General features: G+C 38.8%; 2 protein-coding genes across 4 annotated transcripts in view; both read left to right on the top strand.

Annotated features, from left to right (window-relative positions):
* Window positions 1–1,967, top strand: part of orc3 (origin recognition complex, subunit 3) — a 53,304-nt gene extending 51,337 nt beyond the window's left edge. The window contains exons 18-20 of the mRNA XM_079631976.1: window positions 1,143–1,259; window positions 1,353–1,432; window positions 1,653–1,967. Of these exons, the coding sequence (XP_079488102.1) occupies window positions 1,143–1,259; window positions 1,353–1,432; window positions 1,653–1,758 (303 nt within the window). The 3' untranslated portion in view covers window positions 1,759–1,967. The remainder of the gene's footprint in view (window positions 1–1,142; window positions 1,260–1,352; window positions 1,433–1,652) is intronic.
* Window positions 1,968–3,768: 1,801 nt separating this feature from the next.
* Window positions 3,769–12,779, top strand: part of tfb1m (transcription factor B1, mitochondrial) — a 33,620-nt gene continuing 24,609 nt past the window's right edge. The window contains exons 1-3 of one of the 3 annotated variants that reach the window (XM_079633908.1): window positions 3,769–3,830; window positions 4,837–4,988; window positions 5,141–5,292. In XM_079633908.1, the coding sequence (XP_079490034.1) occupies window positions 4,856–4,988; window positions 5,141–5,292 (285 nt within the window). In that variant the 5' untranslated portion in view covers window positions 3,769–3,830; window positions 4,837–4,855. Of the gene's footprint in view, window positions 4,028–4,836; window positions 4,989–5,140; window positions 5,293–12,779 lie in introns of all 3 variants that reach the window. The other 2 variants (XM_079633910.1, XM_079633909.1) reach the window with 2 other exon arrangements.

Below are 12,779 nucleotides of genomic sequence, written 5' to 3'. Positions count from 1 at the left end.
ACATAAATAAGAGATGGTTTATTTTCAGTTTTATAGATGGTTGTCTTATTTTGTTTACATCTTACTTTACAGCAACATGTAGGCAACATGTAAAGCGCTTTGGAGGCCATTGGGTCTGTGAAAGCGCTATATAAATGCAGTCCAATTACCATTTACACACTTCAGGGCAGGCTGTCGCTGCTGCTCAGGGGAGAGACTGTATGTACTGGTACAGCCTGAGACATGCTAAAAAAAAATTGCGTTCTGCATTTTTGTTTTGCTTTTCCCTGCATTGTACCGAACTCGTACCGAACCGTGATGTCTGAACGGAGGTATGAACCGAACCGTGACTTCAGTGTACCGTTCCACCCCTAACAGATATATATGCCTACTAGAAACTAACAGCACAGCTGACTTATTGCGCTTATAACCGTTTTAACATCAAGCACGTCCACTCTTTATACTCTCATTCATTTCATCACTCTGAAGTGTCAATAGTGCTATATATTTACATACCTTGATATACTAGATATAGCAAAATTTCAAACTATAGACATTTTATACCGTGGAAACGACATACTGCACAGCCCTAATGTCAAAGTTTTTGATCTGCAGTGGTGGTGGATATAAACTGTCAATTTTCAACACATATATCCACTACATGGGAATTTTGTCATTGTTTTGGAGCACATTAGCTTATAAACTTTATAGTTTGATTGTATGCTTGGTCTGTATGTCTGTTTTTGCATAGCTTTGTATTTTACTGATTTGCTTTTATGCTGTACGGTGTCCTTGAGTGCCTTGAAAGGCGCCTATAAATAAAAAGTATTATTATTATTATTATTATTATTATAATAAATAACCTTAAGGCCAAGCTGGCCAACATACTCGTACGATATTTATATTTTCACTTTTAAGTCACAGATTGAGTTATGTCTTGGGCAGGCTGCCAGAGTCCATAAATTAAAGGGAAGGTTCATCCAAAAATAAATTCTGTCATTTACTGATCCTCATTTTATGTTAAAACTGACTCTGACGTGGAACATAAAAGATGATATTTTAAAAGAAAAAAGTTCAGTGAAGGTCAATGGGATACAATGCTCCAACATTCTTCAAACTAGCCGTCTTATTAGTTCTGCTACTGTGTTCTGTTGTTGCTGCAGAATGAAAGCCTGAAGACGAATGCTGGCACAATCTCCAGTGCTGCTCCTGACCTCTGCATTGTGTACAAGCTTCATCTCGAGTGTGGAAGACTCATAAATCTGTATGACTGGCTTGAGGTATGAACATGCTAAATCAAAATCACATATAGCGGTGGGTTATCTTTTTCTAACCGTGTGGATTGTACCTGTCATTGTTTGTGTCATTTCCAGGCATTTGTAACTGTGATGTCCGCTGCTGAGGACCAAGATGCTGATTCTGAGGAGAAGGGCAAATTTGACAGCCTTAAGCAGTATCCTTTTTTGACTTTTCTTTAGTTATGAAAGTGTTGATCTTAATATAATATTTTTTTTACTATTAAAAAGTACTGTTAATGCATTCTTTAGAGAGAATGTTTAAGGTAAAAGCATGTGACTATCATAAATGAACAGATTGTTAATGTTCACTCTTATTTATCTTTTAAAAAGGTCTATGAAAGCACATTTCTTATTTATTTCTCTTAACATTAACAGTGCTCGTTTCATTCAGGCTGTTTCTGAGTTGGAATTTCTTGGTTTTGTTAAATCAACAAAACAGAAAACTGATCATGTGGCCAGACTGACTTGGGGAGGATGTTGAAGAAACCATTTACAAAGCAGTTTACTGAACACAAGAGATTGGCCTGACATTCAGAAAATCATTTTTGTTACCGTTTGTTAATTTACAATTGGAATAAAAAAAAAATACTGTTTTAATGTCTGTCAAATATTTGAATGAATTGGATCTGTAAAGTTTTAATTTGATCAAACTATATGAGATAATAAACATGAAAATGAATTTGAAAGATGTTTTTTTTTTATTACAAATATTTGAAAGCGATAGTTCTGTAAAGAAAAAATGCTCATTTTCAAATTGAGCCTACAGAAAGTAAAAGCAATATTCAAAATTATATTTATAAGACAACATAAAAATACAACAATACAAATAATTATACATAAATAATGAAATTCCACAATTGCAGAAGCAGTTTCAATAACTGTAAATTAAGTGCTGGTTGAAGATTATTTTATTTGTGAATACACTACATTAGGACAGTAAAGCGAGCAATTATGTGTTTATTACGGTACATGCTCAGAATCATGAGTCATCAGTCATGCCAGATCTTTTTCAACATTTAATGTAATATTGAAAATAATAAGATGAATGTAACAAACAAAGAGCTATTAAGGGGAGAAAAAAATAAAAACCTAGCCTGTCTGCATAAGTGTCCACACTCTTTCATAATGGGTCGTGTTACTCGTTTTGGAATGAACCGATCACATTTAAACTTACTAAATAAAGTAATTCTAATCCTCCAGTCGTCATGTTAGTGATGCTGATTGAAACGAGCTGTTTCTGTAGGATTTTCTCAGCATCTTGTAGACCCATGGCCAGCAAAGAGCTTACAAAGGCTGTGTGGTATCTCATTGTGAAGAAGTTTCAATCAGGAGAAGGGTACAGAAGTATTACCAGAACAGATGTGCCATGAAAGGTCATCAACAGGTCGAGACAAAGGGGAAGGACAATGACATTGCAAAGAACATCGAGAACTTGTCGAAAATCATCAAGGCTGCCAGCAGACTCCAGACTTGCAGTAACATTAAATGTCTGGCAAGTACTGGTCACTGTGTGTTACAACAATATCCTGTATTCTGCATAAGCCATTACTCACACTCACAAAAGTATACTCTAGAAAAAATATAGCCTGTCTAAATCTATCCAAAGCCTTGTAGTAAAATCATTTCTGGTCTGATGGAACCAAATTGACCTTTTTAGCCATCATTTTAATAGGTACATTTGGCATAAAGACAACTGCTCATCACCCAAACAACACCATAACCACATGAAGCATGGCATTATGCTGCCTGTATAGGGCTGTTTCTTCTGGGGCAGAATAGAAGCAATCATGGATGGTGGCAAATGCCATGCATTTTGGCTTAATACCAGCAGGAGTACATTAAAAATCTGAAGATGAAGAGGAATTTTATCCTATATCATGGTAATAACATCAAACAGAACTGAGTCAACAGAGGAATGCTTTCAGAAGTAGAAGAATGTTCTGGAATGGCCCAGCCTGAGTCTTAAAGCAATGGAAGAAGAAAAAAACTTGTGGAATGAGTTATACTCCTATTCAAAAGGACTGGCTGTGATCAAAGCAAAACGTGTTTCAATCAAATATTTGTTGAGGTTGTGTGATTTGTTTGTTATACGAATATTTCAATATTAGGTAACACTTTATTTTAGTGTCCCTATTCATTTCCCCCCAAATGCCCTGGGACATGCTCTTCTATAACGCATGGACTAATATTTAAAATTATTAATAATTCTATTTAGTCTGCAATTGTAGTCTGTTTTTTTTTTTATTCTTTAAACATTTTTTTATTAAATGCCAGTCGCATTACAAATAATAAACATGACCATAGTCCAACATATAGTATGGAAATATTGAACGAATATAGAGTACAACAAATAGGAAAAGAAAATATACAGTAAAGCTTCTCTGGTGGCTACTATGAGCTACTACGACGTCAAATGACACATTTTCAAGGGCACCAAAAGTCCCCGCCCCTTCTCGACCTGATTGGTTAGTTTGATCATTGTAGACACCTCATTGGATAAAATGATTATAGCGTCATGGTTACCGCCTCCGCTATCGGAAGACAGCTGCACTGGTGAGGAAAACGTGTTTCCTGTTTGTGTTGTATTTTGGCATAAAACAGCGGCGTTCTTATTGAAGATATATGTTGTTTAATAATGTTGCTAAGTAAGAAATAAAATATTTTGAACACTTTTTAAAGCATTTTAAATTGATGAAACAGAGACACCGTGTTGACTTGTTAGCATAACGGAGTCTTTTTACATTCTAGAGGTAACTATATTCTAACATGCAATCCTTTCTATAAATCTCTCATCCAGGGATATATGCCTTTGCTTTCATACAAATATGAAACACTTATGCTATACACTGTTTATCTAAGCAAGAGTGCTCTCTGAGCCAGGGCAGACTAGTCGTTATTACTCGCAGGGTTCCTTTGTTGAATTATAGTTTATACATATTTTAATTAAACCAATGTTTTCATAAATTGAGATAATTCTGAAACTGCTAACTTAACGTTATGTATTATATTTTACCATTAATAATGTCAGTTGAAGTATTAAATCGACAGTTTGACTCAAAGTCGCTGCAGTTCAGATTATTAACCACAAGGTGTTGCTCGAATATTACGAATTCAATCGAAACTATCCTCTGGATGAGACCTGAGGAAGCCTCGTGACCATAGACTGTAAAAAATAGCTCGTGACACTACAGGACTGTCCATAATGACAATACGTTTTTCTTTGTGCATTTGGGTTCTCAAAAGAAATCTGGGATCACATTGAAAATCTGGGATTTTTTTCATATAATGAAAAGTTATATAAAACTTTTAAGACATTTAAGATTCAACGGCAGGAAATGTTAAATGAAGGAAATTGTACACAAAATCATTATTCTGATAACTCAAAGAAGTTTGTTCAAAACCTGATCCATGTCACTTTGAGTGCATGTCATTAAAGCAAAAGGGGAACATACCAAATACTAAGAAATTCTGAAAATCATGTTAATTGTCTAATACAACTCAAATTTTGCTCAGACTCTTGTATCCCCACTGTAATTGAGAAGAGACTCATGTTTTTCAGTTGACTGAACTGAAGTCCGATGGCAGCGACACAGAAACTGGCCTGTTTTCGGTTACCCCCCCTGCCTACCATAGGGGAGATCATCAAACTGTATAACCTGAGAGCCGAGAAACAGCTTTCTCAGAACTTCCTCCTCGACATGCGACTCACAGGTACGTCCAACTACTGTTCACTCTATTTTGAAATGTGTTAATAAGGAAATATTGTAAGGTATATATTATATACTTGGCACATTTCAATAACGTAGCACACTCTTTATGTGGAGACTAAATGTAAACTTTAAACCAAATGGATTGTATTTCAGATAAGATTGTCCGGCAGGCGGGAAACCTGAAGGATGCGCATGTGTGTGAGGTTGGACCTGGACCGGGGGGTCTCACCAGGTCTATTCTCAAAGCTGGAGCGGCAGACTTATTAGTGGTGGAGAAGGACATGCGCTTCATGCCAGGATTACAGGTTTGCACATTAATGTATTTGGTAGAGCGATAAATTGGTCATGCCCAATGTGGCCATTTTGAGATTGACACCAGCTGATAACTGCTCATCTGGCAGACAGAAGTGTTCATTCGACTTGGTGTACTTTTTAAAATGTGTCACCTGGCCAATTTTTATTTATTATTAACTTTAAAGAAATGTAGTTTTAAATAAGTAGTGTTCATTTTTTTGTTTTTAACAATGTTGTGTACAACAATTGTTGCTAACCCATATACGCTATTCAGGGTAAAAATGTCTAAACATAAATCAAAATAAAAAAAACTTGTGAAAAGAAATAAATCATTAGTCATGTTTCCTTTACAGATTTGTGCAAAACCTTTGCGATATTTTCTTAACGTGGATAAAAAAGTACAAGCGACATGACGGCGTTTCCATTAACCGATATTATGTAACTAAACGTCTTTTTTTTTCTCGCACCAATAAGTAATTCCAAGAATCATGGCAACGGAGGTTAGTAGGTTTTCTTACAGTGGGGAGAACAAGTATTTGATACACTGCTGATTTTGCAGGGTTTCCACTTACAAAGAGGTCTGTAATTTTTTATCATAGGTACTCTTCAACTGTGAGTGACGGAATCTAAAACAAAAATCCAGAAAATCACATTGTATGATTTTTAATTAAAGCTCCAGTCCGTAAGTTTTTTGGGTTAAAAATTATCCAAAACAAAATTGAGCAAGTACATAACCAGCCAGTGTTCAAATGTATCTGCTTGCCGTAGCTCAATTCAAAACGGTAAGCTTGTAATAATGTTTTTAATTCTAGTGGTACTGGTGGATTTCCGCGGGAAATTCGAGCCTGTCTTTACATCATTACGTCACATCTGTACACATAAAGAAGAGTCTCGGCTAATAGGCTATATTGCGTGTGAGGATGCTGGAGGTGGAGATTTGTAGTCTTTTCTCACAGCACTTGATATAATTAAACTTATTTATTTGATGGCGGATCCAGAAAGGTTCAAACGACAATCACCAGTGAGATTCAGCCGTTGTAAAAAGTAAAAGACTTTGGAGTGGCTACAGGAGGAAAAAAAAGACACTGCAACCGGCCCATGCGAAAACAAAGGATAAATATCTGAAGGGCTTTTGAAAGGTGGCGTGAACTCCGTATTTTAAAGGGGTTCAAAACGGACACAAACACGGCTTTTTTTCTTCTGCTGGACAGGTAACGCTAAGAAATTTCAACGGTTCAATTATGTAACCGTATACCGCTCTTGTTCGCTTAATTCATTCAGTTACTGAGTAGGCTACTGACATACATGATACGTGTAACTTAGTCACGCAATGCTGGTGTTGTTAACATTAACAATTTGAGAACAAAGTATAATTTGCACGATTTGACGTGATATGACAAGCGATCGTTATTTAATCAGCGCAATTTACTGCAATGCTTCTTTTTTTTTCCTTAGTTGGTCAGAACAAAAGTGGATGTTACTTACTTTTTTAGATGACATTTTCCGGTGAAAATTATTATGTTGGTCATACTTCCAAAAAGTAGAATCTGTGATTCTGAATGACAGTATCCACACCGGCGCAGTGACATAATATACAGCCGTACATTCTCCTCAAAATATTGCATCCATCCGCGCTGTGCCGTGCCGAGGCACAACTCACGTAAAGTTGATAATTCTGCGAATAACTGTAATGGCAGATTTCAAACAGCGACAAAGAGGAAAAGCTACGGACAGCAGTTACAGAGATCATACGTTTCCTGTAGTTCTTGACCAGGTTTGCACACACTGCAGCAGGGATTTTGGCCCACTCCTCCATACAGACCTTCTCCAGATCCTTCAGGTTTCGGGGCTGTCGCTGGGCAATAAGGACTTTCAGCTCCCTCCAAAGATTTTCTATTGGGTTCAGGTCTGGAGACTGGCTAGGCCACTCCAGGACCTTGAGATGCTTCTTACGGAGCCACTCCTTAGTTGCGTGTGTGTTTCAGGTCGTTCTCATGCTGGAAGACCCAGCCACGACCCATCTTCAATGCTCTTACTGAGGGAAGGAGGTTGTTGGCCAAGATCTCGTGATACATGGCCCCATTTATCCTCCCCTCAATACGTTGCAGTCGTCCTGTCCCCTTTGCAGAAAAGCATTCGCAAAGAATGATGCTTCCACCTCCATGCTTCACGGTTGGGATGGTGTTCTTGGGGTTGTACTCATCCTTCTTCTTCCTCCAAACACGGCGAGTGGAGTTTAGACCCAAAAGCTATATTTTTGTCTCATCAGACCACATGACCTTCTCCCATTCCTCTGGATCATCCAGATGGTCATCGGCAAACTTCAGACGGGCCTGGACATGCGCTGGCTTGAGCAGGGGGACCTTGTGTGCACTGCAGGATTTTAATCCATGACGGCGTAGTGTGTTACTAATGGTTTTCTTTGAGACTGTGGTCCCAGCTCTCTTCAGGTCATTGACCAGGTCCTGCCGTGTAGTTCTGGGCTGATCCCTCACCTTCCACATGATCATTGATGCCCCACGAGGTGAGATCTTGCATGGTGCCCCAGACCGAGGGAGATTGACTGTCATTTTGAACTTCTTCCATTTTCTAATAATTGCGCCAACAGTTGTTGCCTTCTCACCAAGCTGCTTGCCTATTGTCCTGTAGCCCATCCCAGCCTTGTGCAGGTCTATAATTTTATCCCTGATGTCAGTTCTCTGGTCTTGGTCATTGTGGAGAGGTTGGAGTCTGTTTGATTGAGTGTGTGGACAGGTGTCTTTTATACAGGTAACGAGTTCAAACTGGTGAAGTTAATGCAGGTAATGAGTTGAGATTCTTACTGGTTGGTAGGTGATCAAATACTTATGTCATGCAATAAAATGCAAATTAATTATTTAAAAATCATACAATGTGATTTTCCGGATTTTTGTTTTAGATTCTGTCTCTCACAGTTGAAGAGTACCCATGATAAAAATTACAGACTTCTACATGCTTTGTAAGTACAGTTCTCCCCACTGTATATCCCAGCCACTGCACTAGCCATTATTATTCATAATCCAAGGAGACGTAGGCATGTTATCCAAGCATTAATGGCAAGGAAAGACCCGTATACTTTGCAGTGCCACGTATGAGGTGTTTCTGGGTGTTTCTCCTTGTATCCTTCTCTGGGTGTATCTGCTTCGAGGTCTTGATAAATTGTGGCATTTCTTTGTTGTTTAGAATCCAAAATTCCCATAATTCTTTTATGAATTTAATAAAGAAGTCAGTATTGTCTTCTCTCAAAACATACCGCACCATCTTTAAAGAATGATCGACTTTTATGTACGTCAGATGACCTGTAAATGCAAAAAAAAAATGTTTCCATTGCAGTTTTGTGAACACTCTACGCAGTTTTGTGGCGTAGAGTGTGGGACCTCACCACCCATCCTGAGATGAAAATCATAGGATGCAATCAGCCAAGTCGTGCGCATGACGTAAAAAATGCGATCGGCTGTGCAGGGCTAGTAACCCGCATGGCTTAAACAAACTTCGAAAGTCACAAAAGAAGTACCCATTCCGGGCAACAAACTGTCTTCGTCGCTTCGCTGTGCGATTAATTCGCTCATGACTGTGTATACACCCGACAACGCAGCGATAACACAGGACAACAAAAATACCACCAACTCGGCTTCCCACCGCCACTTCTCTCATCGTAAAACAACAAATGTATCAACATATAATGTCCGAACGCTACGCAGAACAAACAAAGATGGCACTCTCTCAACACCTGAAACTTTCGAACAATCAGAAAGATTTCACCAGCTCATCCATGGCTGTGAAGACAAAAATATAGATATTGTAGCAGTACAAGAGCATAGACTACCAGCCTCGGACAACATCAATACATATACAGAAACCTACAACAATAAAGAATGGCGATTCGACTATTGCTCAGCAACAAACATCTCAGGGAAATCATGTCGGAGGAATCGGCCTTCTTACAAACAGCGAAGCAGCCAAAACTATGACATCAACAACTAAAGTGTCAGACAGAATAATGAAAGCGAATTTCGCTGGCAATCCAACAACAACTGTCATTGTCGCATACGCACCAACCGAAGAAAAGCCAAAAGCAGAGAAAGACGAGTTGGGTGACTTCAACGCAAGAATCGGCCTCGACAGCAGTATATCGAACCCGAGAGCAGTAGGCAAACATGCCCTACACGAGAAGACGAACGACAATGGCAGTAGACTTGTAGAATTCTGCGAGACAACAAACACAAGATCTGCTCAGTTCAGATTCCCGCACAAGAAGTCTAGAATCTGGACGTGGCAACCCGACGCAAACAGAAAGGAAAACGACGACAAAAACCGAGCACAACTTGACCACATACTTATAAGCGTAAAATGGGCAAACTCAGTGAAGAACATTCGAGCATATAACACAGTAGATGTCGGCTCAGATCATCGCATAGTTAACGCGCAAATAAGAGTCAGTCTGCGCGCACCAGTCGAAAATAAGAATAAGAGACCAAAATACGACTGGAGGAAGCTAAAAGAGAATAACGAGCTACAAAACAAATATGCGATCGAAATCAAATATCACTTCAGCGTGCTAAGCGAAGACGAACAAGACGTACAAACTAAATATGACCACTTTGTAGCAACTATCGAAAAAGCGGCTAAATCAACAGTCGGTCTTATCAAGAAAAAAGCCTCTAAAAATTGGGTCTCAAGTCGAACAACAAACTTACTTGACCAACGAAACCGAGCCAAACGAGACCGAAAAGAAAAACAAGAGTGCCACGGTCTAAGTCAAAAGCTTCTCGAGTCTTACCAGCAGGACAGGATCGCCTTCCTATCAGAGAAACTCGAGCGTCTCAAGGAAGCTGTAAAAGCAAACAGGCTACGAACCACATGGGAAGTTATCAATGAGATCAGCGGCAGAACAAAATCAATAAACAAGCATAAAATGAAGAAAAGAGATTGTAGCGATATCAATTCTCCTAAGGAACTGCTAGACGAATGGCAAAATTACTTCAAAACTCTACTGAACAACGAAACAGTCACGGAACATCTACACATCGAGCCAGCTACCAGAGACTTAGAGATCGATATAGGCCCATTCACGTTCGACGAGGTCAAAAAGTTCACATACTTAGACGAATAATCGATGGCGCCATCGACAAGAACTTAGACCTCTACATCATATTCGTCGACTTTAAGAAAGCGTTCGATTCGCTCATACGAAACGTCATGTTCGACATCTTGCGACACTACGGAATTCCTGATAAAACCGTAAGTGATTCGCACTATCTACAACAACTCAAAAAGTCAAGTAATGGTCGAGGGCAAGCTATCAGAACAGTTCAACATCTCAACTGGCGTTCTTCAAGGAGACACACTAGCTCCCTTTCTATTCATCATCGTCATAGACTTTGTCCTAAAGAAAGCAGAACAAGAGCATGCAACATCAACGGGCTCACATGGCTTCACGACGAATCTATCTAGATCATCGAGATACCCAGCCACTTCACTGTTCGACCTCGATTTTGCTGACGACATTGCGCTGCTCGAGGGCGGCGACAACAACAAGCAGCAAAATCTAGAAAAGTCGCAAGCTCAACTTCAAACAACAGCAAAGTGGGCAAAACGAGTAGGACTTGAGGTCAACATTAAAAAGACGGAAGCATTTAGCAACCAAGAGCTTGCCGGGCCAGAGATGCCGATCAACTTACATCAATTCATCGAATTCGATGGACAAAAAATCAAGTGGACAAAAGACTTCAAGTATCTTGGCTCTTACATCGCGTCGACGAAGCAGATATCAGAGCACGAAAAGGACAAGCGTGGGGAGCATTCTGGAAAATGAAGGATGTATTTCTATCAAAAACTCTTCCAATCAAACTCAAACTAAACATCTTTGAAGCAGCTTGCATTTCCATCCTCCTGTACGGGTGCGAAAGTTGGATCATCAACCAGAAAATGCAAAACTCACTCAACAGCTTCGCCACCAGTTGGTACAGAATCATGCTCGGCATTAAGAAAATGGATCGAATAAGTAATCAAGCTGTATACGAAGCAGTCGAAAAGAACCAGCTTATCCTTCAAATTCAACAAAGACAGCTACGCTTCGTCGGCCACTCACTTAGAAGAGACCCAAACGACCAAATTAACAAATATGTGTTATATGCACCCCAAGAGCGGCATGGCAAACGAAGCCGAGGAAAGCCACGCACATTATATCATACATACATCGGCAAACTAATTAACAATGACATGCCACCAACTGCTGACGAGACGCGAAGAGCTGGCAGTAATCGAACAGAATGGAGAAAACTTGTGACCGACTGCGAAACCGTCTTGTTCGCAGCCGATTGATGATGATTTGTGAAATAGGCCTATTCCTTTTTCAAATTGCCTGCAAAAAAATAGAAGAATGCTTTGAAGCCATCTACTGGCTGTAGTGGAAATTTCATGTATTTTAATTTTAAAAGTTTGTTCTCCAATTGATGGCAGCAATCTTCCATTAAACCATGGCACATTGTCCATGAATGAAAATGAGAAAAATGGGTTTTTGAAAAAGTGAATTTTACATAGGAATTATTTTTAAAAATAAAAATCTGTTAAAAAAATATTCTTACATTTATTTAGGCCTATATAAATGTAAAAAAATACCTTAAATCTCCCTCAACACATGTAGAATAAAAACATTAATAAAGTGAGTGATATTACATTTGTTTTTGTAATTTGTTTTGTTTTGTAATTACATTTGTACAAAATGACATTTTTTGTGTATTAAAGTTTTTCTGAATTGCTAAACACTAAATCCCATTCTCTGAACCAAATTCTCAATAGCCTAAACCAATTTGTCAAATAATTCACTCTTTCTGTAAAACATTAAACAAGTTCATGTAGTTAAAACTGTTTGCAAATCTCATGCACTCTTTTTGCAAAACTCTAAACACATTCTCACTCACTAAAACACATTTCGCACTGTGATGCATTTGTTTTTTCAAAACGCTAAACACAGGCAGGCGAAAGTTAAACTACAACACTGTTGTCATCATTTACACACAACGACTCAAAACAGTTCACACGTATTTCTAATGATGTGATCAAACCAACTGTACATAATACAAGTCAGTTCAGAGTCCCAAAACTGACTCAAAATGTTGCACTGAATGTTGAAACCAATAATATAAGAGGAAGAGTATGTGTAAAAGAGGTGTATAAGGAGGACGAGGATGAGGAAGAGCATGGTGTGGAGAATGTTCAAGGCTGGATCTGGCACATCAGGTTTTTCCCTTTGCTTGGCAAGAGAAACTCCTCCAGCCGGACCACTGACCTTGATTCTGCAGTTACACAACTCTGAGTGTACTTTACAGTAACATGCTTTTCATTTACAGTTTTTTACTGTCACCTTTTGGCTTTTGCAGTTGGGTCACTGTATTTTGTGAATATACACACTGTATAAGTGATGAATATACGGTACAGACATCTGATCGGCCTACCATATCAGATGGCCATACCATAC

This window comes from Phoxinus phoxinus, assembly GCF_949152265.1.
Source record: "Phoxinus phoxinus genome assembly, chromosome: 13".
NCBI classification, from domain to species: Eukaryota; Metazoa; Chordata; class Actinopteri; order Cypriniformes; family Leuciscidae; genus Phoxinus; species Phoxinus phoxinus.
The sequence above is the reverse complement of the archived record's forward strand: the minus strand, read 5'-3'. Positions and strand labels throughout refer to the sequence as shown.